Genomic DNA, 27,161 nt, shown 5'->3' on the forward strand with positions numbered 1-27,161 from the left:
TGGAATATGCTAGCTACCCGCATTCTCTACTCCGAGTAGCTCATACTTTTCACCACTTAAGGATTGTGGCATAACCTCCAGATTCCTTTGTTTTGCTAGTCATCCGCTTCGCCATGGAAATGATACTCATACTAGGGCTTATTCTGTCTGACAGTGGCGCTCCATTCGTTTATTTTCCCTATGGTTGCTCTGGTCCTCTTTTCAGTCGTCTAGTTCCTCAGGTCCTGCCATCCAATGCTTTGCATTTCGTTTATATCTACAGCATCAACTTACTCTCTTTGCATTCTTCTCTATTCCCAAAGGCGTGCATTTTAGATGCCAGACGGGCAGACCATGGTGTCCTTTTTCATATAATGGCGTCTTTATCAGTAAAACGTCGGCAGAGAGTGTCTAGAGGCCCGAACTTTTCAATTTGGCCGGGAGATTCGTCCGTCTGCCACCACAAATGTGTAGTGTGGCCCAGTCACCAATTCTCGCCTTTTAAACCACTCAATCAAAAGTCAAACTCCAAATTTTGCGTGAACTCAGCAAAGATTGGAGACTAATGGGCACACACTCCTAGCAATGCATCCGGTGGCTCAAAGGGACGACCAAAGGGGGAAATGCACATATTTTGACTGAAAATTTTTGAAAAAGTAAAAGTAGATTTTGTTTTACGACAAAGTACGTCTGGAAAGGGACAAGTGGCGATCTGGAGGCGAAATTCGATAAAGTGTGGCAAGGGTACCTAGAAGGTTTCTCAAGGTGACATGCTGACTTATCAATGTACTTGCACGAACGAGGGTAATTTTGCTAATCTGGAACTATTTGGCCTTGTAACACTGTCTACTGGTGGTCCTAAGGGGGGATTTTCGGTTTTAATTTTCACTCAAGTCTCTCCTTTGGTTTCTCGTCTACAAGGCTCTCTCCAGACTTTTTACGCATCACTCCATTCTCGTCCTCTTTAGTCTCATTGGATCACTTAGCAGTTTGTAAATTGTGAACAATGCAGTTATCACGGGTTAGGTCCTACTTTAGGAGAGGCAAACGCATTAGATATGCGAGCCAGTCTCGATCGCATAGTGGATTGTATAGTCGATCTGGGCTGTACAAACATATTAGGTTGCATAGCAGGTTTACGTCAATGGAAACTATGCTAAGCTCCAAAATGACAAGGGATTTTGAAACTTATGACGCGCTTCAAAGTGGAAAACTCTCCAGGATGTACCAAACCACATTTTACTCCGCGTTTAATAAACAGCACAGACGTAGTAAGCTTTCCATACAGTTGCTTGTCACGTCTTTCTTTTGTCTGGCAATGATGTTATACTCGTACTTTTCAAATGACATGGTATCGTGTACGATTAATCTTGGGGAGTATCCCGAAAAGATTAATACCATTGAAATTGACAAGAGAAAATGCCCAATAGAACTTACTCAGAGAAATATTTATGTTTATTATAAAATTGATGGATATCCGCTGCATGCATATGCAGGGTACAAGCTACACAATAAGACGCAGTTCAAAGGAATCGTGGATGAGAATGCCAGAGCATGCTTCCCATATGATTTTCTCAAGGGAACAGGTAAGTTAATGTAATGTCCGTAGCAAAGCGGAGGACTAGCAACCACAAGCTTTAGCCAAAGGGAGCTCTTCTTATTAGTAGGAGCATGAATGATCACTAGAGAGGATAAAACTAACGGAGTAGTGATCGTGGCAATTGAGAATAAATTCTCATGGTTAATCATCGTTCCTATCCTCCCTCACAACTAGCTCACATCCATTATATTCATTATTCTCATCGTGATTATAGGTACAAAGAAGCTCTTGTTCCCGTGCGGTGCACATCCGGTAAATGTATACAACGACAAATTTGGCTTTTACTCCGAAAGTATGTTTCACGACAATAAAAAGATACTAATTGATCAAAGATTTGAAACTTTAGCTAAATATCAGGACTACCAAGATATAAAGGATCCTCCAAAGGGGTCATTCGATGGTAAAGCTGATATCCATAACTGGTTAAGAGCTACATCCGTAGAATCTTTAAAGTTTTCCTCTGGTGTAAAAACCCTCAGTGGACGGGAGGATAAGCCGAAAATGACTCATTTACTATCATCCATATCCTCGGGAGACGGAATGGAAAATGGACATTTTGTACAGTGGATGACACCTCCACCGTTTGAAAATTTTATGAAGCTATACGGAATTGTCAGTGGGCCCACAAAATTCCCCTTTTATATCAAATTTGAAAATTATTTTAAAATCAATGAATTTGGAGGTAATAAATATCTTGTACTCATTGGCTCAAATAGTCGATTCTTCTCAACGTCGTTCTTAACATCGGTCTACTTGGCATTTACCATAATAACTTTTGTTCTAGGTTCACTACTTTTGACAAAACGGGGCGCTCGGATGAACTGTGGATGAAGGAAGAAGCGGGCAGATTATAAAGTATAAAAATACGGATAGTAGGCGTAAATGCATAATTTATAAAAGTTCAGTCGCGTAAATAGTGTACAGTTTAAATCTACGACTCCGGTTGCGCGTACTGGACAATGCAGTCTTCTATGATCTTTGACAGGGAGCCGCTGTCGACAACTTCTTCAGTCTTGCAGGTCTTGATGAGAGAACCGCTGTGGAATACCCAAACTGACGTACATAGACGCAAAACACTTGCATCGTGAGCTGCAATAAATGTTGTACAATGTTGAAAGTGGGTCTTTATGAGCTCATATATTGGAATTCCAACCGTAGTGTAGGAGGTCTCATGTTCATCTTCTGGAGGTTCATCAATCAGGAGAACCTTGAAGAATTCCCTGTAGAGCACTAGTCTTGCTACTGAAAGTGTGCGTAGCTGTGAGTTTGAGAGTACAGCTCCATAGTCTATATTTACATTGTCTGCGGAAGAAGTATCCTGTGGCTTCAATTCTGGGCCGTAGTATACCCTCTTGTAGTACCTTGGCATATCCTTGTGGTAATGATCCGGTAAAATGACCGTGTCAAGACCCTTACCGCCTTCAATACCCTCGACAAACTTGAGTAAGCCACAATTTTCCAGAGCCATTTCAATGTCAACGTCCTCAAATAACATTCTTGGATCAATGAATCTACGTACAGTCCAACCTCTAAAGACAAATGGTAGTTGAGGTAGTACTCCAATAACTTGCCTAGTGACGCTCTTTGGCAGATCATTCAAGTCACAGCCATCCAAGAGGACAGAACCTTCCCTGTTTCGGGCCAAGTTCTGGAGTACGGAAAGCATGGTGGACTTTCCTGCACCCGTTCTTCCGATAATACCGATAATATCAGATGTATTAGCCGAGCAGGTAACATTCTTGAGAATAGCATGCTTCTCCTTCGAAATCCTAGAGACAATGTAGACACTTACATTATCCAACTTTACCCTGACTTCTTCATGGGACATATGATCAGATACATCAAATATATTGATCTTGTGCTTAAAGAATAACATTCTGAGACCAGTACATCTAGCAGCTCTCCTAGAGGCGTACTCCTTACGTCGCCTCTTGCGAAGCTTACCCTTTACATCATCAGAAGTGTTATCAGTAATCTCATATCCTGAACGGTCGACGATAAGATCCGTTTGGTGAATGTCCCTTTTCTTATCAAACTTGACTGGAGTATTTGGAGGAACGAAGTGCTCAAATCTTCTAATAGATCCCATATACAATTCAAGGAAGCAATAGAGCTTGAGGAAAATTGTGAACGTGCTGTTTAGACTTAAAACAATGGAAAATGCCATACCATAGTATCCTACATTGACCTTTGTGCCAAAATATCTTGATCTAATAAGAGGAAAGAGGAGAATGAAAAGAGCCAATGGCGAGAGCAAACATCTAGAGGCAATAGAACTCCAAGTCATAGCAGATTTGCTAACGTAGCTGCATCTAATGTTGTAATCAGCATGTTCAGTCATTGCGTGTATCAATTCCCATTCCTTTTTGAAACTACGGTAAATTTGTGCACCAGATATGGCCGACTCAATTGTAGAATCGATTTGGTTGCAAGTCTCTAAACGTGCAAAGTAAACATTCTTGCACGACTTTACGTAGTAACATACAATGTACCGGAAAATGATAAAGCAAAGTACGAGGGCAAGTGGACTAGACCATGGCATCATGAAGAACAACGTGAGGAGATGAACACTTGATTCAATCAGCAATAGGCAGGCATCGTGAATGAAGTAACTCAGTAGGTTGTCAATGAAGAATGTGTCCATATATAGGAAAGTAATGACACTGCCCAACGACTTCTTGATCTTTAGAACCGTAGAACTGTTCACAAAGACCGAATTGATACAATACTCATGAACCCTGCGTGAAACATTAACAGAAGCCTTTGTCATTGAAAGTATACGCAAGATAGCTCCAACCATAACAGATACCGAGATAATCACGATCCGTCTGAGAGCCTTAACAGAATAGTTTTTGATATCCGAAAACGATGTTGTATCCACAGCACCGTGTTTTTTAGTGTAATCAACAACGGAATCCGAAACCTTTGAAGCAATAATAAACTTGGTGTTATCCAAAGTTGAAAATGCTAGGGTAAAGAAGAAAAAGAAGAATATAGGCCAACCCGCCGCACGGATGTAAACATTAACAGCTCTGAAATTATCATTCCTACCACGCTTGAAGTTGATCCTATTGTATAGATTCTGTACCGTTGGCGATTCAGAGTACTTTGTTTCTACAGAGCTTCTGCGTCCAAATCTTGTGTATTCATCAGAGCTGCACATCCTACGCAACTTGCTAGGCATAGCGTGAAGGCCCATTCTATCATCAGATAGTGGAGCGATATCAAGACGGCCAACTTCGTTTTCTATCAAAGACTTGAGTCTATTTTCTTGGATAAGAGTCTCATTCCTCAATGTGTATACTGGAGCATCTGGGTACGAATCCGGAGACTCGGATGATACACAGGCATCCAAAATACGCTTGGATATCGTTAGAACTGTGGCAACATCACCACCAGAGAGTAGACCTCTTCCCTTTTCAAACAAGTTCTTGAAGATTGTCTTGGCTACAAATGGATCTAGTCCAGTAAATGAGTCATCCAATACTACAAGGAAGGAACATTGGGAGCTATTGTCTTCACCATTAGCCTTACTGAAGATGAGGTAAGCGTAGATGGCACGAGCAAGTCCAACTCTGACTCTCTGACCTCCACTGAGAGAGTAGCCATGTTCAGAGATCTTACGCATGTCACCCTCTTCCCAAGTAGATATGTCATGTTCAAGTTCAACTGCCTTAATGACAGTGTTGTAGACATCCTCATCAAACCTGTGACCAAATGTAATGTTAGACTTGATGGTACCCTTTTGTAGCCATACATCCTGAGAGGCATAGAATATTGGCATATTGGTAGATAGAGGCAACACAGCCATTGATCCTTCTACCAGAGTCATGTCACCAAGGATAGCCTTGACAAAGTTGGTCTTACCAGAACCCTGAGCACCAGTGACAATGGCAAGATCACCAGTGTTTAGGACAAAGTCAAGTCTGTCCAAATGGATGCCAATATTTCCTTCCTCGAGAAGATCCCTTCTACTGTGAATCCAGGAAAAGGAGGCCTTCTTGAACATAACCACCATATCCTTTGGTACATTCTGTGCCTTTGCCGCGGCAGTTGCTGCAGCAGCCGTTGCTCCAGAATACCTGTTATCAGGAAGATAAAAGTTTGGCGAACAAGTTTCGAGGAAGGCTTCTACTCTTTTAAAGGAAGTCAAGGTGAAAACAAGGAGCTTGAGCTTCAAAGGTACAAGATACAGAGGGCCAAGAATCTTCATCAAAACAAAGATAGAGGCTAGAAGTCCAGAAGGATTTATGCTCTTGATATCTGGACACCTCTTAACTTGAGCGACAAAGTCGTTAATGAGGAAAATAATGTTGATGCACATTATTGAAGTAATAACAACCTTGTTTACTAGGGACAAGAAGAAACGGATGAGCACAAAGCGCAATTCATCGTTTCTCGCCTCTGTCACAGCATTATGACCCATATCATCCAGGGACATTTTGTTAATCAAGTGCAAACTTGAGACAACCTCAAACGATTTCGTAATTCTGTGATCCCTAATACCCAAGTAGTACCTCATGAGGAAACCACCAGCAATTTCAACTAGAATCATACCAACCACCAGAGTGAGAGAGATGAGCAAAATGGTAAGAATCTTCACATTGAACTGAGTTCCCATCAAGATGAGACCGTATGTGAACGCTGTCAGGAAATCGATGAGACCTGTCATACATTCAACAAAGAGTGGAATGTAGTATGGGTCATTGAGAATCAAGGCGTACATCTTTGGAGTAACCTCATTGTTCTTGTAGCGTCTAGCTGGGCACAATAGCGGATTTTGTGTGCACAAGTGTTCTCCAGAACATCCGTGGATAATACTGTTGCACTGTCCCAATTTCTTTGACTTGAAATTGCTGAACTGGCTACGCCTGTAGCAGACTCCATGTTGGAAAATTGTAACACGAAGGCATCCATCCATCACGAATGAAAGTCTGCTAACATAATATTCAATATGATCCATACACATTTCCTTCACAAGTTCTGCGAAGATTATTCCTACGGCAAATCCAATGAGAGTAGCCACCCTAAAGTCCTTTCCGGAGAGTAAGCCGAGCAATTTATGGAGGAAGATGGCGATACTCATACCAACACCATTCATAAAAACAATGGCTATGAGAACGAAGAGAATCCTCCTCCAAAAGGTTAGCCAAATTGCCCTCGCCAGAACATATCTCACTGGTCTTAGTATTTCTGCTGGTTTCTTGTCGTCATTAATGAATGTAGAATGCATCTCCAAACTAGCAATGCCATCACTAATGTGTTTAGAAAGAATAGGCTGCCATATGAGAAGCTGGTCGGCCAGGGGGAGTGGATGGAGCATATAAGGGTCCATATACCTCCTTGACGTTTCTCTGGCCCATTTTCCCATCCATACCAGAAAGACAAAGTTGAAGATTCCTCTGTCATCAAAGTAGCGGAATCGCCTACCATCTGGTGCGATAGTCTTCTTCCTGACCAGCTCCACCTCACTCTCCCAAAAGTGATAGTCACGCCGTGAGGAATCTGGTTTATTCCTCAAGCTCCTATACCTTGTAACTACCATTTTCGCAGTCAAGTAAAGGTGGGTTCCAAATTTGTTAAGGTTCTTTGGCCAACGGGTAATCTAAATTGTGGTTTTTATCAGAAATATTTTGGCTCTACCCAGCTGTTTTAATGGCGCTGCTGCGGAAGACGCCTGGTAAGCAGAAGGCAACGATGTTCCCGATACGATAACAGAGCAGGAATACTCTCCCTTGCAGTAGTAAAAGAGAAGACAAGAAAATATGGACGAATTGTCAGGAATGAAAACGTTCTACAAGTTAAAAATGCCAGAACATCTTGTTCTCATCTTGCATGAAACGTAAATGCTAGGCAATCAGTCAATGTCCACGTAAACTACACGATAGACTTGAAAGACGGCGGGATATAAGTAAAATCCACAAATTTTCAAGTGAGACATCCACTGCAAAGATATAAGATGAAACCCGGCCATGTCTAAGAAGAGAATCTGCGGCCCCACGAATATAATGGGAAGGAGCATCACCCGCACGCAATTCACGCATTTTAAGTTTCTGTCACCTCTCAAGCGTTGTGGAAGGTCTGTGAGAGAAGATTCTCGTGTGGCCGAGGAATTTTCCTCGAGTCTCATTCCAGAGGCTCTCGCCAGTCTCTCGGCCCTGCATTCTAGGCATACCCCGCACTTTCCTCGTCCTTCCTCCAGTATTTTCAATATTACAATTATCTAGAGTCCAAAGTTGTCGTTCCCATCCCCGTGCGACCCTCCACTCCAACGATCCATTGTTTTCCGCTATTACTCTATCGTTTTGGCGTGTTTTTCGAAAATTATAAACTTGATTGATGATTTTTAGTCTCGTGATGGAGTAGTTAGTATGGAAACTGGTTGAATCCCGAAATCCAGGCAGCAAAATCGCAAGGGACCGGAATAGCGAAATGTTTACGTTGAAATGGGCCATATAGTCTCTCAATATCCTGTGAATGAGTATACATCACTGGGCTTTGGTCCTTTGGCGACGTTAAGGACTGAGGATGGATGAATCCTATGGTCCAAGTCTCCATCAGGAACTTCCCAGTCTCTTCTGGGTGCACCTGCTTCTCTTTAGGCTCTGTAGCATCAGTAGTTGCCTCAAGGGTAGTCTTGATAGCTTCTTGTCTATTCTCATGATACGCCTTGACATGCTTTAAATCTTCTTCCAGATCCTCGCCAATATCCTCAATGTCTGGATGAGTATTATACCTGGAGTTTACGGTTACTTTAGTAGTACTCCTTCCAACTGCAGTTTGTGTACCAGTAGGTTTTGCTCCCGGAAGAGTACCTCTTGTTGTTGTCTCCATGAGTCCTCCAGATCTAGGAGGTGGATTCCTTTGAACATTCAGACCAGGTCTACTGGCATGTGAACCACCGGATGGAGATGATAGAGGTGATTGTCTCAGTCCAGTCTCCTTAGGTCCACTTTTAACATCTGCTTCTTTACCGCTAAGAACGGGAGGGTCTACACCACTGCATAATCTGCAGGAGAACAAAAGAATGAGTGTGGTGATCTTCATTCTTCTGAACTGCACATTGAATCCATAAGTGTTCTTTGACAACTATTCTTTGATAGATAGCTATGTAGAGGTGTTCTCGTATTCCTCTTCTTTAAATTTAAATCCTAAAATATAGAGCCATTCCTTCTTTGAGTAATTGAAAACGCCTTTATCGTCAAAGTAGCGAAACTTCTTTCCATCTGGAGCAAGAGTCTTCTTCCTGACCAGCTCCACTTCACTCTCCCAAAAGTGATGAGTGGTAGTTTCTGATATATGCACTTTATCCGACATTTTAACATTTATATAGAACGCAAACCTGGGATTCTAGTGTGTGGAAGGATGCGAATTGCAGAGACAGAGCCGAACGGGTCCATCCTCTGCCCTCATTATTCTAATGTTATGAAATGAGCAGCCATGTGTTTACATGAAAACAAAACATAAATTTGGTCAACTAACATCCTGCACTAATAAAAGAGTGGAAAAAAATTCTGCGAAGAATATTCTTCGGATATCCCCATTAGCGAAGAAAGAGGAGAGAAAATGTTTCTTCCGGAATAATTTTTTTCTTGTCTTAATCGCGACATTTTTAGTTCATCCTACCAATTTGCTCTTGAAAACTGTCACATGTGTGTCACGGTACAAAACGAGGAGTTCCATCTGCTGTGAGTTTGTAGACTTTTGCATGTTGCCCCGTGATTGGTGAGTTTTATGCCAAATTTTGCTACAGATCAAGAGAATGTCGTTGTTGGACAAAGTGTCTGGATGGTGGTTGTATTGTCTTCCATAGGAATAGCTAACGAGAGTAGTCTAGAGGGCTGTATCGCTAGCACTGCCTACTGGAAGAGCATACTGCATTGATATTGTCGTGATTCCATGGATTATTTTTGGCTTGTTGCAATGATATGTCATCCTTTTTGCCCATATTGTCTCATCAACATCCTCATTCACTCACACATTTGGAAGTGTCTATGGTGTGAGCAGGAGATTGTGCAAGTTTCGCAGACAGTGCATTGTCACTAATTCCTCTATTCTATGCCACAGGTTAATAGATGTGGATTATACCTAGAATTTGGCATGTCCATGTGTTCTGGGGGACAGGATGGAACCATGCATTGAAGGATTTGAGGATTCTCCACAGTTTATAATGGAGATGTGTTCAAGTTTATATCCACAAGAGGTAGAGAATCTTTCCATTTCCATCCTACGCATCCCTGTAATGATGCCAGAATAGTTTTAATGATGAGCAGGACATCCATGTAGGACCATCCATGATTGTCTACTGCTCCACAGCCAATGTGTTAGGATATTACCCATCATTCTACAAAGTAGCATAGTAATGATAACGATGAAACTGCACTAATGACTTTTAGTGGCCATATCAGCCATACTGAAAAATGTGTAGGACGAAGAATCTCTATTGTGCCGCTTTTAGGTCATTTACGTACTATCGTCCCCTCATTCTTCTATAAACGATAAATAAAATTAAAATATTTGATAAAATAGAAGACTCTTGTAATTGCTGAAGAAATAATGGAGATTAGTGGTGATAATTATCCCGACTTGCGACATCACCACTTAAACGTTTATCTTATAGAAGTTTGCCTATCGGTACTCTTAAAGTACTAGTTGTCCATGGAGGAACACTAGACACACTCCCTTTGGACGAGTTTACCGATCAAGGAGATGACGGTCGATTTTTCAGAATGGATACTACCTGGGAGTGTACATGGAATTGCTACTAGAGAATATTAAAATACAGGGGTGTTGTACTACATTTACCATTCTTTGACTCTTCGGCGTTCACTGGAGATTCTCTCATGGACTCTTTATACTCCAGTAGAACATACATTCACTCCCACCAAAATGTCACGTGTGTACTCATTAAATCAAGTTTCAACACAATTGCAGGGTCCATTCGTGCTTTATATAATTGGTGGGTTCCACCGGATATTAAAAGCTCCTCATTACACCTTTGAGTTCGATTCTGTTTGTGCTATACATCTCAGGTTCTCATACTTTTTGCACGAAATACATCCTTGTGAATTGCACTGACAATTGTCCGTTTCAATCGATATCCAAGTCCCGCCTTCGTTCTTCAGGAGGATGTTCTTTGCGTTGTTCACTGGATGTGAAACGAATATTCGAACGAAAATGCAACATCCATCTCCATAAACAACGACAATTGGTGCTGTTTCTTCATCCTCAGCGATCCATAGAGTCTCCTCTCCATCCTTAACTTCGGTGCATGTAAATCCAAATTCTGGACTAAAAACTCTCGAGACTTGGCCATCTTCATCCACAGTATCAATGCTGAATTTACTCTGTTCCTCAATGGTGGAAATGTCCAGATCTATCGCCTCCATATTATCACCAATCGTCTCGGAAACCTTGTCATTGTATCCCATCTGGCTGATTCTTCTGTAAGAATTACCGCTCATAATTTCAAAATACTCATTATGGACGCCATTAAGACCCCTGACTGAAATGTTTGTAAGGAATATTTTTTGTCCTTTGTAATACAAAGTCACAGTATCACAGTGTTTTATAAATGACCTTCCCTCCCACAGGAGTATATTTCCAATGGCAATTTTGGTAATGGGATATCCAGATATCGCCACAATTAACTTGAGCTTAAGGGGTCCGTTCTCAAGGTCTGAGGTAAGAGCCACAATGTCATCAGGTTTCAAAAGATCGAGAGTACATGGAGTTATTTCTGCTCGAACAAGAAGAAATAAGGGGATAAATATTGCGATAAAGTTCATTTTCTACTGATGGTCAAGTCACCACAGGAGTCTGCATGTAAATATTTCCAGACAGTATGGGGAAGTTATATCTATAGTCTGAGGCTTTTACCGTTTAAATTATCCCCTTGTGTTAATATAATGGTAGATTGTTGGAAATGGAATTTTTTGAGACCAACTCTTAGCATGCAACGGTCATCGTTACCGAGAGTTGTTTAGACAATTTTTGTAGAGAACTGGACGTATTTTGAGACTTTTACCGGATGATTTTGAGGCACTAGACTTGGACATCCGCAAAATCCTGGTCAAACATAGGATACATTACCTGAATGCATCCCCTGAAAGACTCTACCTAAAAGAGAACAATGTGGACGGGGACTAGCATCAGCAACCTTTAGATCTGAAAAGATGTTGCTAACTTTTTGGAACACCTTGAGAAAAGGTAGTGAGACATCCACACGCCGTGTAATGGTAGCGAGGATTCCTTCATGTTATATATTCAGGCGGTTTATGGTATATTTTATAAACGATACGGGAGTATGTATTGGAGAAAGTAGTGAGTAGTACTCATCAAATATTAGTCCATAGATGTGAATTATTGGCTACATTCATTATCAAGGAAAGCAAATCTTTAGACACTCAAACTCGGCACTTGTTAGTTGAAAATTATCCCGTTGTTATAGAACTGGGAAATGTATCTGGCTTTGAATGTTGATATGGAATGTATTCTCCTTAACTTGTTCACCAAAGGTACCTTTGCATACAGAGGACACTTGGAGAGTAGGAGAATGGAGTGGTAATGATCTACTGACACTTTAGTAAAGAGCTGGCGCTTCTATTGTAAATTACGAGAGACTAATGACTCATTTAGTTTATAAAGTAGAAAAATAAAAGGGTATTTCCAACACTCTTTCCTGGCTCTATCTATTCCTCCAGTCATGCTTATCTATAATGGAATACTGAGAATGTGAGACGCTTGAATACCCTTAATAGACAAGGAAATGTGCCCTGAGACGCTGAATAATGATGAGAATGAATTAATAGCGACAAGAACTGGTATTTACCCCCATTAACCCCTACATTCCTGGGTTCGACTTCCGTTATGCTCTATTCACATTATCATTCATTTATCAAAGAGACTTTATAGTTCTTTTGTACTCCTGACTTGTTAAGACTCAAAGTCTTTGTTTCCTTACTCAATCTTCTCTGTTGTCTATTGCGCACTTTTCTAGTAGAATAACACGAGTGCATGTTTGTTGTTGTTTCTTGTTCTGAACATTTTTGGGTACTATCTACTGCCAGATAAAATCTATTTTTCCTATATTACGCTGATAACTCTGCTTATACTGAGACTCTAGTTGCTATTTTGACAAGGGGGTCTACAAGATGAAGATTCTAGTTGTACTATGGACTGTATCTTTGGTAAGATTATGCAGTGCAGGCTGTTGTGGAAAGAGTAAGACCACTGATAACGATAATGGAGCTTATGGTGAATCTAAAGAGAATCTGAGGAACACACATAAACCATCTGGGCAGTCTGTAGCTAGCCCACAAGTTAAAAGAGGCGTTGAACAATCTACTAACGAAGCCACTCCACAGGCACCTCAGAATCCTCCTAAGGATCCTACAACTAGTAAGGAATCTCCAGTTGTGCAACCAGCTCCTCAACAAACAGCCAAACCAGGGTCAGTTCCTGAAGATAAACAGGAGCAAAAACCAGCTAAAAATCTCCAGGGTAGTGTCAAGAAAGAACATGCTCAACAAGGACAAACTCAAGCGAATGCACAGCCTGCCGATAAACCCGTAGAATCTCCAGAAACAGCTGAGGATATTCAAACTGATGAAGCTCAAGGTGATCAACCTACTCAATCTCCTACTCAATCTCTTCAGGCTCCTACTGCAGGTCGCTCTAGTCAGTCTACTCCTGCTGATGAATCTCCAAAACCTACCAATCCAGTTACTCTTAACCTTACCGATCCTGATGAGTCCAAGTTAGATGTGCATACAGAAACAAAATCAGAGGTAACTGTTAAGTACCATTATCCAAAGGATACTTCCAAGGATACTACTGTTATGGACGGTAATAAGGAACTATGGACCGGTGGAGCCAATGATCGTTGTCTTTCTTGTCTTATATATAAGAAGGGGTCTATGGAATTACTTAAGATAGTTGTAGTAGAGAGTGGTTCAACTGTCTACAAGTACTTTGAAAAGTGTGATGAGGAGTGGAAGAAGATCGATAAGAAGGACTATGATCAGAAGCTTACTGACATGAGTAAATCTGTATCATCTCCTAATCCTTCTTCGCATCCTTCTACTCAATCTAAATAGTGACTCCTTACTCCCTATGGATATAATGCAGTTCCATAATTCTGCATCTTGCTCATGCTCCATTAGAGTGTGCATGCTTAATTAATGGTAGTCTCTTTACATGTATAGAAATAATGATGAGTGATTAGTGTCTTTTCTTATACTTCAGGAACATTACTCATGCATGAACAGATGACAAAAGAAGAGGAGTATAAGAAAGAGCTCCAGAAGAAAAGCTGGAATGTCTCTTCGAAAGATTCCTGGAGACCTTATACTGACAAATAGGAGGAACGTTGTACTGCTAGACGACGTATGAATGAGGAATGTGACCAGGCTAAGAACTCTTTGGAATCTTAAAGAGACTATGATTTCCGGGACTACACAATCCATAGAGCTATACCAGTTTAATTTGTACATCAATACCATAGATCGAGACCTCCGTCAACCTTGTCACGTCTCGCATGTTTTAAATTTAGATCTATATACCCATTAATCATTTATTTCAAGTCTTTGGACTTTTTCTTAAAGTTTTATCAGTGCATGCAAGGAGTTTTTGTGTTTAATCGGAACTTTGGTTTGAGTATATCTGGAGCTTTATGGGCATAGAGGAATCAAGGAAATGAAGCTCGGAATTTTAAGCATAGATACTGTAAATGGCGATGATCAGGAAAGGCGTAGGTTCAGTAAAAGGACCATATGGATGGTCGTAATCATCGTGCTGGCTATCATCGCTGTAATCGTCCCAGTAACGTTAGTATTGACAAGATCCAAAGCTAAAGAGAAAAGGACTATCAAATTTCTAAATGGCTTAGATATAGAACCGTCTAACGAATATCCGATAAGCGACTTTATAGTGGTTGACTCCAAAGATGACCAATATGTCAGTCATGAAGAGGATGTACCAGTGCAAGTAGTAGAGAATGAACATGAAAGGGATTTTCTTAAGGAACTAAGGGCCATAAAGGCCAAAATGGATGAAAAAATGAGAGGTGATTTGGTCAAGTTTGAGGATGAAGTTGTACGCAATAATATTGAATATAAACAAGACGAAAAAACCTGTCTGGGAGACGACCTTAAAGACACTTGCGTACAGCATGGACAAGTAAAGGTCATAACTTCCTATGAAGCCTCTTGTGTTTTGAAATTGATCAATATTCTCAAGGAAGAGTTCCGACCAAAGTTGGAGGTTGAGATCCTCATTCTCTTCAAAAAGTACTGCGCAAACTATGAAATTAGATATTACAACCACGACTGGTTTTTAAAGTTTTATTACACCTTCCGGAGGGACGTCATTAGAATGGAAATCCACAACAGGGACCCCTCGAAAAAGTACAAGAAAGGGTACCATACCAGACTCGCTGAAGATTACATTTACGGGCAAACAAAGAGTGTTGACACTTCAAGTCTCATTAATGGGTTCCAAGGTTCAGAGATTATCAAGACGCCGCTGCCCTTTGAGGTAGAGAGTGACTCCATAGACCTGAGAGACGGCGGTTATATTGGGGAGTTTTTAAGTTATAGACTAAACAAATGCAAGTCATGCTGGATGGTAGCTGCATCCATCGTATATGATGCCTTTGTGACCCTCAAAACCGGCAGAAGGCTAACCCACAGTGCACAGCAAATTTGGGACTGCGCGCCAGAACGGAGTTCTCCAGAACTTCTCGAGACCAGTCTGGGCTACTTTAAGGACCACGCGATTTGCCTCAGGGGAAAATATCCATTTATTGGTGAAAAGAGGAGGTGCAGAGACAGAATGTGCGCAAAACTGTCGATTGTCAAGAGGATCGTAAAGATTTCTGAAAGCGAAGCGGAACGACATTTGAAGACAAACGGTCCATTCATGGTTGAGTTTTACATTTATGGACTGGAAAATGTCTACACTGGTGGAATATACAAGGGGAAATTGAGCATAGGCTCACTGATATCTGCAGTAGTCGTTGGTTTAGGAACTGATGTAAATACCAGGGAAAAGTATTGGATGTTAAAACCAATCATAGAGGTCAGATCTAATTGGGGAGAGGGAGGCTACGTGAAGATTTTGTATGGGCACATTGACGACGGAAAAAGCATCTTTGATAATGCATACGGATTTTCTGGTTAATATTAGAATATTAAGGCGGTTCATCCACAAATACTCGATAGCCAAAAGATAAATTTGTGATCGCCAGCTTATTTTAGTATATGGTCTATAACCATAAGTAATCTCCCTTAATAGTTACTATTCATCTTTAGCTAGAATGATGATGGGTGTAGCACACGTCCAGTGGCTCATTTATGAGACTAGTAGGACAATAAAAGACAAATCAGGACAATGTTTGACCATCACCAAAGTTCAAGGACCACAAGAAGAGTTGGCGGAGCTAAAAGTCGGGAAGAATGGAGAATTAGACTCCCTTTTTGATAATCCTGGTACTCAACAACTCATGAAGATTGCAAATTCTACATCAGAGTAACTTTCCAGTTAATTCATGAAGATAAATGGGGAAGAATGCAATTGGAAACAGGATGTTAAAGGGTATAATGTCAACCAAAGGACGAAACTAAATCGGTCTGACAAAAATGGAAGAACCTGGGATAATGAAGAAGCGGTATGATCTGCAGAGTAGTGAGCATTGGATTGACAGTGAACAGAGAAATTCCAATATAATCTGGAAGACTTCAGCACAGAAAAGACAAAGGGCATGCACTAATAAACATATAGTAGGACCTTGCCGTACAAACTCACAACAAGCGGTAGGAGAGGGTAGACTATACTATAGACAATGACCTAACAGGAGCAGAAGTAACAAACATGAAACAAAAACAAACCAACAAATTAAGACCAACTATTCAGTATCCAAGCTAGTAGAGTATCTCCATAGACTCCTAAATTTGTCGAACCCAAGGGTCTCCTTTAGAACGTTTATATATCCACCAGCCAAATCCAGTAAGAGAACCTGAGGCACCAAGAACAGAAGAGGTAATAATAGAAATAGTCTTTATATCAGGAGACTTTTCCTCAGGAGCTTCACCAGAACGAGCAAGACCATCTCCAAGAGTAGAGTCTGAGGATTGAGCTAAAGCTTTAGCAGTAGTTTGATCAGGAGATCGACTAGCAAAAACATCCTTAACCAAGCCAAGAGTTAAATCAGCAATAGTCGATCCAAACCTAACTGTTTCACCGATTGCTTTAAATAGTTCTTTACCAGTGTCTCCTCTAGCTCCAACTTTACCAACACTTTGAGACTTAGCGGGGAGAAGAGATTTAGGTTTAAGAGTTTCAGCTTGAGTAGAATCGTCGTCTTCACTGGATGCTTTATCTTCGTCTTCTTCCTCTTCTTCTTTTTCCTCCTGTTCATTTACATCTTCTTCATTACTAATTTCAGGGTATGTACCTAGTTCTCCAGCGGGACCTCCATCAGAATGTGGTTGTGAATGTGATTTAGACTCTTTAGGAGATCCTGGACATAAGTTTAGATTACTTTTTACACCATCAAGAATCTTTTGAATTGCTTCTTTAATAAGATTCTCTTTATCATCTCCAGGGATTGTACTGCTAACATTATCCCAGTTTCCTTCTTTATCTTCATTCTTTAGCCACATACTCTTTCCATGACTGTTATTCTTTGTAACATCATAGTTTATGTATATCATAACAGGAACCATTGGATTGCAAACCGGAAAATAAACAGTCACCTGTTTGACATCTTTGAGAGGGAATTCTACGTTATTATTCACATTTTGTTTCTTTTTATTATACACTATGGAAGTAAGCGTAAAATTATCCTGACCTTTGATTGCAGATGTGTGTTCATAACCAGTATATCCATAAAATATTCCACCCTTCTCTTTATCAACCTTTATCCTCCTTGACTTACACATATCATGACAATACAACATTCCACTATTCTTGGATATATTTATACTAACAGTATGATGAATATGACAGCTAACCTTATCGAGCTCATTAGTGAACGAGGGGTCAAATTGATACGGATATTGTGGAGGAGAAGTACTCTTGTAAAACTTTTGTGAGTCCTTAGAGTCAGCTCCTTGCCAGGCAAGACTCTTTTTATCAAGATTCTCAAACCACTCAGATTTACCACTACTAATGAACTCAACTAGGAGAGGCACCTTATCGGGTAGACTGGAGTCATTCTTCCATTGATATATCCTAAGTTGAGAAACTTTATCTTTAGGAGGCTCGATACCAGTAGTTTCATTACTGCCATAAACGACCCTAGATATTTTTGCACCTTGACCACTCTCTATAAGATAGGATTTTACTTCGTAATCCTTTCTGGCTCCTTGGGGAAGTTCAGGTCCAGGTAACAATGGAGTTACATATCTCCTTTTCTCAAGGTGCGGAGTAGTTGTAGTCTTTACCTTAATGGCCTTATAGAATGGTTCAAGAACTTCGGGAGTCTTGAGGTCAATTGGTATTGTGCTATTCCTCTTACCATTTTGGTCATCAAGCATGTCATTTAGCTCATTAGATGTTAGCTTATCATAATCGTTTTGTTGTGCCCAATTACCCTGGCTCGTTCCGGTGACTTCAGTACGAGAATAATACTTTGTTTCGTTGGTCTCATCCTTCACTTCAAGTAGGATGGGTAAATCAGGCTTCGAACTTCCAAAATAAACAGAAACACAATCTACAGATCGTTTGCTCCTTCTTATACCATCTCCGTCCTTAAGTGTATTACTTACCGTAAAATGTCCTATATCTGAGGTTGTCTGGTGGGTAACTCTGAAGAAACCCTTTGGAAGATTGTTAGTATCCTTAGTAACCAGAATGGGAATATCATCAGAACTGGAGTCATAATAAATACTCTCAAGTTCGTCACCAGTCGGCTGCCTTTTAATGTCTAACTTAAGGCCAGTGGAAGGAGGGGTTTTGGTAGGACATGGTTTTACTCCGAGAGGATCTTTCACGCTATTGAAAATTCCTCCGATTTGACTCTTAACATCCTTAGGAGACTGCTTAGAGAACTGGGGATAGAGTTCCCAGTTATTCCCTAACTTTGTTTTCCAGTACCATTTGTATTCATTACAATTTGATTCTATACAAAGCAAGAATGGATTCGTGGCATCGCAGGATGAAGCATAGACAATAACCTTTGCAATACCCTTGAAGAACTTAGTATTACCAAAAATCTGTCTTGCATCCTGAACAAACGATTCTGCCACGGAAAATGGTCCTCCACCATGTTCGCTACTAGTGTATTCATAGGCCGAAAGAAGAAGAGCTTTATCGACAGTTCCATTGTGACGGGTTTTGATTCTACTTTTATGATTACTATCCCTAGAATCATGACAACCAGAATCTAGTCCTAAGTTAATCCTAACAGCATTATTGAGTGTGCAATTAAGGTAGTCAAGTTTGGTCTTTAGACCATTCTCTGTAGCAAGTACTCCCTTATACTGATCTTGAACTTTATTCCATATCTTGTTATTTCCACCTGCACTCTTGTTCTCGTACCAAGTAGATTTCCCGCTAAATTTAACTTCTATCAGGAGAGGATTATTACGCTTACTATCTCCTTCCCAGTAATAGACGGAGAGATAATCACAATCGCTCTTACTGACTGAAAGCGGTTTCCATTTGTTAGTAGCATTGTTCCTGTACACAATAAGTTCATTTTCATAAGTTACTGGATGTATAATTTTATTACCATCATCTAGTAGGACATGACAAAATATTTTGTAACAGTCAATGGAGTTCACATGTCTCTCTGCATTTGACCATACTGTAGCCTTGTCACAAACAGGACATGTGTACGGATTAATATCACTATTTCCATCATTACATATATCAATTTTATGTAGTTTGTAAAGTATACACGTCTGACTCTCTAGGATGTTAGTTAGTTCTTTATTTGTAGTATTGTCTGTAGGAATCTTAAAGTTATCACTCAGAGGAACCCGCTTCCATTTTGTATGGTCTCCACCAAGGTTTAGGTACAAGTAATATGGTCCTCCTCTATTAAAAATTCTTAGGATAAGAGGTACATTTATGTTATCGCTGCTATTATCATTCTTTGTATAGTAATATGTAGTCACTTTCTCTAAATTATGATACTTTGTGGAAAATGCAGTTCTTTTACCATCTTCTATCTCAAGGGACCTTCCACCATAGGTAAGCGTTCCTATCCTTTTCCCAGTGGAACTGTGAGTAACATATCCATAGTATGGAGCTCCTTCAAGGTTCCCCTTATCGGCCTGTATAGATTGATCATCCTTACAGGTACCTGTACTACTAGTTTGGTTAGAAGGGCATTTGTACTTTATATCTATGCCTTTTTGAGACATTCATAATGTCACCTTCTTTCTAACATTCCACTTTGTGTTCCTCAAAAATTATCCCTAATACTCTCTGTTTAATACTCACATCCCATTCATCCTCCCTCACAACTAGCTCACCGTCAGAGAGATTATCCACAGAACAAGATGAGCAACTATCAAGGCAGTCGTCTGTAGTACAATCAACACTCACGTCAGTAGAAATTAGTTCGTCTATCCAATCATCAACTTCCACCGAGTCCATAACACAGTCACTCAGCAGTTAGTACCCAGACCAGAAAAGACCTATAGAATGCTAAAGATGGAGAGTCTTGTTTCTACTGTACACTCCTTTTGAGGGAAAAAGTACCGACTATAGCACTCGTTAGAACAAAAGGAAAAGAGCTTTCTCAAGTACTCGTCGAAAATGATGGCAGTCAGTGGCAACTGTCTTCTTGCCATGCCCATAATAGAATTAAAATACTAATACAGGGATCTGTCCAGGTTCAACGATTATCTCTTGACACCTCCCTGGTAAAGAATGAAAAATGCAGTTGATAATTCTGAATACAATCGTTTTAAGACTAGCATTTATGCCCAAAGCTGGCAATGTAAATATCTAAAATCTGAATAGTGGCTCTGTATCTCACATCTGTGAGCTCCATTCCAAGGATGCTATTGCCCTTCCAAGAGTGCATGCAGAAAGGGAGCTTAGTAATGGGCAAATAGATTCTACAATTTTAAAAATATGCCATTAACCCATGATAGGTCCACAATTATTGTATCCCAAAAGAGGATTATTTTTCGGTAGAAAGTCCATTGTATGGACACTCATTCATCCCATGGATGGATAGATTGATCACCATTAATGCAGTACATTCCACCAAATATACCTCAAAACAGCACAATAAATACTCAAGTTCTTCACATGCATTTGCATAGCAGAATCAGGGACCATGATGTACTCAATCTGTTGGTGGTGTCTCTACTCGCAAGATCTGATTATGACATCCACCAGAGACACATATCTAGCCATCTTGTGCACAAATACTACATTCTTATAATCAGACCAATATCCTTGAAATCTACAGAGAACAAGAAGCTGAAGATCCGCAAGGGCAGAGGCTAAAAACGGCACACGTAAACAAGTACATGCACTCAAGACATTTGATTTTGTTACTATATTATAACTGAAATGTTTCAATTAACACCTCTAGAGTCAATCTCCTGAGGTAATAACTCTGATTTGTACATGCACTTGTTCTGACCAAACGCCAAGATGAAGGTATTTGGAATGGTAGGACTCTACGTACTTTGCACCTGGAACGTGCTTCAAGTAGCAGGTTCTGATGACCATGATTCAATCTCAGAAAGCATCTTCCACTACGACGAATATGATTTATACCCGCACCAACACGTGACTCTCTGGTGTCTACATAACATTTATGGATATGATACAATTCCAGTTCCACTGGACAAGGGAGGGTACTATGTGAAAAACAGCCTTTTAGAGTCAGATGAAAAGAACCTCAAACAGGAGAGAGAAGTAAAGAGCATCAAGGATGCAGTCCCAGAGATTCAAGTAACTCAATTTGATGAAGTGAATTACAATCTCCACTACACTAGTCCGATAAAAGGGAGTGAGATAGTGAGACTACACTTTGATTGTATTGCTATAACTGAGGATAGGGGACCCATAGTCTTCTCCAAGATCCAGGTGAATGTGATGCCTAGACTGGAACATATTATTGGTAAAACGGAGCACCTCGTCCTTGACGCTCTGCACCTACCAGAGGATAAAGTTGTATCATACTATAGACCTGCCAGACCAGGAATTGAGACAATCACAGAGTGTAAGAACTCCGATCTTATTCTTAACGATGGACAAAGTATCTTGAATGAAGAACCAAAAGCTAAGACTTACATTAATCCCCTTACTAAAGTGGAATATCAGGACATCACTGACCATGTATCTAAGCATCGAGTTACGAACAGAATGCACAAGATCGATTTGAAAAATGAAAATGTAGTAAATGAGAATTTAGATGTAAAAATACACTGTAGAAACAATCCAAATTGTAACTTGAGGTACAGTTCACCTCTTTCATCAGACACCCCTGGACTTAACATAAACCAGGAATTTGGCAAAAAGACAAACCGCCTTGGAGAATCTGTGGATCTAGTCCAAATTGACACTAGGACCAATTCAAGAGTACTGGTAGACGTACCAACAAACAAGAATATCATATACCCAAACGACTGCCTCAATGAGGTTTACCTGGGAAACAAAGTTGTGAAGATTAGCGATATTGTAAAGGACACACGACTGGTAAGGATGACCAGCTCAGTGAAAATTTTAGACCTATCAACATCGTCGTCATACAAAACAGTTACAGTCTCGTGCTATACCAAGGTTCCTCAGGATGACGGTCATAAAACTACCTGGATGGATATTACAGTCTCTCCCCTATGCAACTTTTATGACCCCGAGTCTCTGGATTCCGACAAGAAGACATGCACTCTCTTTTCTTCGGGCACTGTACAGTCGTTGGTGGCTAGACCACTTGAGCATTTTGGATATGATAAGACTTTAGAATTTGACGAAAAATTCTTTGAGAGGGTTGATGACCCCAATGGGAGTTGCAAGGACTGCTACTACAAGCCTATTGATACTGAGGACGGGGACATGTCAGTCTCTGTAAGTATAGCTGAAGAAAAACAGGAATTCACTATAAAAGACGGCGCCATAAACTTTAACCCAGTTTACATGCTGAGGAATGAAGATGCCAAAAGGGGTGAGGGGATACTGGACCCATCTCAGATGATAAGGATGTACCTTCACAACAAGGAAACTGAGATTGACAAGGACGGTACGGTTATTGTGAAAGACAAGGTCGACGACAGTGGAGAGTCTATATTTTACATGGTACAAGCCGATGGCAGAAATAGTATCAAGATTTCGTGCAAGGAATTTTTTCAATACTATAGACCACATCTACCGACCCTGTTCCCAAATGGGAAGAATACTGTCTACAAGAATGTGAGTGACGGATTTATGGATCCCAGGACCATTGAGACTGTGCAATTTGGAGAGGAGTTTGCGGCTAGGGGAATCAGTATACTCAAGAAACCAGAGACTGATGTGGACCTAGAGATAATATTTGATGAAGATAAGATGATACAGAGTGACCATGTTAAACCGCTCTACTTTATCTGCGGTCGTGATGTGACAAGTGAAGAATGGGAGAAGAGCAGAAACGCATACGCAGTCATAGCAGTAGACCCGGGGTATAGACCTCAGAGGCTGAGTGGTTGTAGCGTAAAGAAGGGAGTATTTGTAGATGAAGATGGTAGGGATTCCGGAAGAGAATGTAGTTACACTATTGACGATACAAACAGTGTAGGATTCCACTGTCCAAGCTACGTCCCAGAGCACTTCTTGGAGGGAGACCAGAGAATGTATAAAGCAGAGGGTGACAAGGCAGCCGAGAACCCATACCAACTCTTGATTAGATGCTATGACAGGTCCATTACTTCCCAGAGAACCTTCAAACCAAAGACAGATCTGGAACTCTTTCCAAAGCCAACGTTTGCCGGAGAGCTGAGATCCCTGTGGATCTTTAACAAGGACACCTTTGCAGAAAAGGACGTCAAAGAGATAGTTTGCACTTGTTACGACAAGAATGGAAAGGGTCTTTCTTCCATCCACATAAAGAATGAGAGCAGTTCAGCAGAAAAGGAAACCCAGATTCCATCAACTCTCTAAATGCCTCTAATGAATTTTATCGGGACAAATAATTTTTAAACATTTATAATTTCTATGCATGCAAAGGTGACATCCTGAAAAACCATTGCACTAACCGGAGGACCAAAGGGCATGCACAGAAGTAAAACAACTTGAGATGATCCATGCTATCGGAACTTGCAGAGTCGTGAAAATACTGCATTTATAGTGGCGTATAGTTGAAAAATGTACGCTCCCTTTAAAAGGTGGTTATGTGTGGGATATTCCTTGTGAATGAGTGAAAGGTCAAAGAAGGGGTCATCCTCGGGAGGAGCATCTTCATAAACAATAAAGAGGAACTCCTTGTTAGTCTGAATCTCAGCTCTAACATTTCTAGTAAAAGCGCTTTTCATGGCTTTGCATGCTACTTTTGTAGTATTCCAGTACCAGAACCAAAAGGCCTTTTTTGTGGTAAACTGTTTGGTAGGCCAGTTGTCCCTATCTTGTTCAAAAAATCGGTATCTAACAAGATTCATGCCAGGTACTTTTAAAAAGATGTTACTGATGAAATAAAGAAAAGAAAAGGAAGATCTGATATCTCTGATTCGCCCTCAGAGACCTCCACCAGCGAGAAGCCAAAGCAATCCTAGTCCTATGGAAACGGCGATTGTTCTCTTTGTATTTTCTATAAACGTGGTGATGAGAAGTGCTGGAGATGATTCTGGCGGAGGTATCTTCAGGGAGATTCTTTGAGAAGTGTGGCAAGGAATGGAGACCCGTCGATTTTTGACTTACACGAGTAATTATCTCCAATGTTACAGTCTGCGGGGTCACCATGATCGAGTATTAGAGGCCAAAAACGAGACAAGGCTCTCCAAGAATGTTGGTTCTAGACCTCTTTTGCGTGTGGTAAGCTACTTGTTTTCAAAAAATACGACTACCGCCAGGATTATGGCTTGAATTTTTCCAAATTCCGAGGGTAGTTGGAGGAGCATGATCCATCAAGGTAAGGATCTTGTAGGAATAGACTGTAACTGTTCCTGCGGTGAAGCTCGCAAGTACGGCCATTCATGGATATATTTGGAATGTGAATATGATAAAAATATTTTAAGCCGCAATTTTCACATTTAGCCTACCAAAGTAAAGAGTTCATATGGATACGGAGGGGGTTTGCTCATTTAGTCTTCCTTCACCCCCATGTGTGGTCTCTATTCCTCTTCCTTTTTATCATTCTTAGGCCTTCAGGGTGAGGATGAGATTATCCTCACTGCTTTATACAATCTTATTTATAAAGCTAGTGAGGTCTGAAAAGAAGGTTACCTTTGACATTTTAAAACCAGACTCAAATAAAACGAAAGTTAATGTTAGTAAATACTCTGGACTAGAGAGCAAGAGGTACACCCCAAAGGATGGATTTCGTATAAACAAGGTCAAGTATGGAGATAAACAGTTATGGAAGTCCCGATGGATCCCCAAGGATGGTTGTAAGAGCATAGAAGTCTATTCCAATGAAGAGACAAAACTCTTGGCTTTATATGTCGTAAAAGACGGAAATACGAAGATCAACTGTTTTGAGGATGTGGGTGGAATGTGGAACAGCCTACCTTTTACGACATTTAACAATAAGTTTAATGAGGCAAAGAAGAAAGGCTCTGAAGCTACTTCTGCCGCTTCTACTGAAGATAATGCTCAAACTGCTGATCATACTTCTCCTGAACCTAAGAAATCATCTACAGAAACAGCCAAAGAATCTTCACAGAAAGTAGGTACTCATTCAGCTGAGCAGGTTAATACTACTATTTCTCTAGATCTTTTTAAACCTAACGCATCTGAAATCACAAAAATTGAGTCTGCTCATCGTGGAACAATAACAAAGACATATACTCCAAAGGAAGGTCATCATATATCCTCAGTTGTTTACAATAAAAGTACTCTTTGGAAACCAGCTGAAGGAGCTAATGAGAAGTGCGAACTTGCAAAGTCTTACTCATCTAGTGGAGAAATCCTCTATTTAGATATCAAAGATAACAATGGAAACGCTAAGCCAAAGTACTATAAGAAAAATGGAGCAGTATGGAGTGGCATTCCTGAACATGTGTTTAATCTGCAACTAAAGACAATGAAAGGAACGTCTGTTGATGAAGACTCTGCACAGAATGATGGGTAGTCCCATTTTGATTTACAGCCCCGTAAAGATAACAGGACAAACTCTGAAAATGGTTCCACCGGTAAATCTGAAATTTTAGAGGAAGATGAAGAACCTCCGGCTCCATCTAGACCTCTTACAAATTGCGCTTTAAATCTTTCCAAACCTGACGAGGACGAAATAGTTGTGAATGAAAATAAGAATTATGGAGGTGGAGTAACACAAAAGGACTTTTCTCCAAAGGAAGGTTTCAAGATAGACTACATTCTTAATAATGGGATACCAGTTATTAAGCTTTCAGAGGGAGAGGAATTTAGATCTATACGTTTGTATTCCAAGGGGAGTTCCTATCTACTCATGATTACCATAAATAAGGGTCAAACTCCTGAGCACCAATATTATGAGAAGATAGCTGGAGACTGGTATAAGCTCAAGGATAAAAGTGAGTTTAATAAGAAACTAACTAGTATGAAAGGTTCTTGATAATGATACAACATACTAGCCACTACTCATAAACTCTGTGAATCAGAGCAAAATGCTTTAATTGTACAATATAATGGCCATTTAAAGAGTACTCATTCATCCTTTGGATGGATATGCTCACCATTAATGCAGTAAATCTGCCAGTAGGCAGGAATATATAGAGTCGTCCAGAGAATATCTGGACTGTTATAACACTCGTTTGTTTCTCATACACTCTACTATTCTATAACTTGTAAAACCCTTAGACTATGAAATGTACATGCAAACCGTTTAAAGGTTCATGGTAATAAGAATCAGAGAAGACCTTGTTGACATCCCTTTTCATTAAAAAGACATGGTGAAAGCGCTATTTATGGACCAGCAGCCATTGGTTTTACCGGAATAATGAAATCAAAATCATTTTGTTTCATGACAAGGAATCATGTGAGTGAAATAAGGAATGGTTCTACCAGCATTTTGGAGGCCGAATACGGTGAAATTGTTTGTTTTTTACATTTAGATTTGACAATGGAAACCAAAACTATATATCATTGAATATTAAAAGGGAGAATACCGAGAAAACAGCCCCAAGAGGAACAAAACAAAATCCTGCAGGGGAATGGTACTCTTCAAGATTTTTTCAAAACATTCTTCACCCAGTCCTACTCAAGCTATCGAACATGGTAACATTCCTGCAGGTCAACCAAATGGTAAGCCAACACAGGACCAAGGTAGCCACCTGAGAAGTTTGACTCCTGGACAAACCGGAGCCATTACTAACTACAAAAGACCTTCTTATAAAATTAGTGCAGATGGTAACCATAAGAGATTGTGAAGTCTAAAAGGTGAGCATGCAGACAAAATCTCTCCGTAGGGACATCCTACTTGTCCCACCAATTGGGACCAAAA

At 40.3% G+C, this 27,161-nt stretch overlaps 9 protein-coding genes across 9 annotated transcripts, besides 2 other annotated features; 5 read left to right on the plus strand and 4 right to left on the minus strand.

Annotated features, from left to right (window-relative positions):
• Window positions 1–1,123: 1,123 nt before the first annotated feature.
• BEWA_046050 (conserved hypothetical protein) lies at window positions 1,124–2,410 on the plus strand (the record flags this gene model as incomplete). Its single annotated transcript, XM_004831536.1, has 2 exons — window positions 1,124–1,565; window positions 1,794–2,410. 2 exons carry the CDS (start codon window positions 1,124–1,126, stop codon window positions 2,408–2,410), a joined length of 1,059 nt encoding a protein of 352 aa, XP_004831593.1.
• Window positions 2,411–2,510: 100 nt separating this feature from the next.
• On the minus strand, window positions 2,511–7,124 carry BEWA_046060 (ABC transporter, ATP-binding protein domain containing protein; the record flags this gene model as incomplete). Its single annotated transcript, XM_004831537.1, has 1 exon — window positions 2,511–7,124. The coding sequence occupies one exon, from the start codon at window positions 7,122–7,124 to the stop codon at window positions 2,511–2,513; it is 4,614 nt and encodes a 1,537-aa protein (XP_004831594.1).
• An 821-nt stretch (window positions 7,125–7,945) lies between these two features.
• On the minus strand, window positions 7,946–8,626 carry BEWA_046070 (signal peptide containing protein; the record flags this gene model as incomplete). The annotated part of the gene is made up of 1 exon (XM_004831538.1): window positions 7,946–8,626. One exon carries the CDS (start codon window positions 8,624–8,626, stop codon window positions 7,946–7,948), a length of 681 nt encoding a protein of 226 aa, XP_004831595.1.
• A 1,451-nt stretch (window positions 8,627–10,077) lies between these two features.
• Window positions 10,078–10,107: a sequence feature (AT_rich).
• Window positions 10,108–10,569: 462 nt separating this feature from the next.
• BEWA_046080 (signal peptide containing protein) lies at window positions 10,570–11,367 on the minus strand (the record flags this gene model as incomplete). The annotated part of the gene is made up of 1 exon (XM_004831539.1): window positions 10,570–11,367. One exon carries the CDS (start codon window positions 11,365–11,367, stop codon window positions 10,570–10,572), a length of 798 nt encoding a protein of 265 aa, XP_004831596.1.
• A 1,365-nt stretch (window positions 11,368–12,732) lies between these two features.
• BEWA_046090 (signal peptide containing protein) lies at window positions 12,733–13,677 on the plus strand (the record flags this gene model as incomplete). Its single annotated transcript, XM_004831540.1, has 1 exon — window positions 12,733–13,677. The coding sequence occupies one exon, from the start codon at window positions 12,733–12,735 to the stop codon at window positions 13,675–13,677; it is 945 nt and encodes a 314-aa protein (XP_004831597.1).
• Window positions 13,678–14,275: 598 nt separating this feature from the next.
• BEWA_046100 (Papain cysteine protease family protein) lies at window positions 14,276–15,760 on the plus strand (the record flags this gene model as incomplete). The annotated part of the gene is made up of 1 exon (XM_004831541.1): window positions 14,276–15,760. The coding sequence occupies one exon, from the start codon at window positions 14,276–14,278 to the stop codon at window positions 15,758–15,760; it is 1,485 nt and encodes a 494-aa protein (XP_004831598.1).
• Window positions 15,761–16,524: 764 nt separating this feature from the next.
• Window positions 16,525–19,950, minus strand: BEWA_046110 (hypothetical protein; the record flags this gene model as incomplete). The annotated part of the gene is made up of 1 exon (XM_004831542.1): window positions 16,525–19,950. One exon carries the CDS (start codon window positions 19,948–19,950, stop codon window positions 16,525–16,527), a length of 3,426 nt encoding a protein of 1,141 aa, XP_004831599.1.
• Window positions 16,958–17,010: a sequence feature (CT-rich).
• A 1,249-nt stretch (window positions 19,951–21,199) lies between the features above and the next one.
• BEWA_046120 (conserved hypothetical protein) lies at window positions 21,200–23,686 on the plus strand (the record flags this gene model as incomplete). The annotated part of the gene is made up of 1 exon (XM_004831543.1): window positions 21,200–23,686. One exon carries the CDS (start codon window positions 21,200–21,202, stop codon window positions 23,684–23,686), a length of 2,487 nt encoding a protein of 828 aa, XP_004831600.1.
• Window positions 23,687–24,879: 1,193 nt separating this feature from the next.
• Window positions 24,880–26,273, plus strand: BEWA_046130 (hypothetical protein; the record flags this gene model as incomplete). The annotated part of the gene is made up of 2 exons (XM_004831544.1): window positions 24,880–25,739; window positions 25,830–26,273. Exons 1-2 carry the CDS (start codon window positions 24,897–24,899, stop codon window positions 26,271–26,273), a joined length of 1,287 nt encoding a protein of 428 aa, XP_004831601.1. The 5' UTR covers window positions 24,880–24,896.
• Window positions 26,274–27,161: the final 888 nt, after the last annotated feature.

This window comes from Theileria equi, assembly GCF_000342415.1.
Source record: "Theileria equi strain WA chromosome 4 map unlocalized gcontig_1105316255041, whole genome shotgun sequence".
NCBI lineage: Eukaryota > Apicomplexa > Aconoidasida > Piroplasmida > Theileriidae > Theileria > Theileria equi.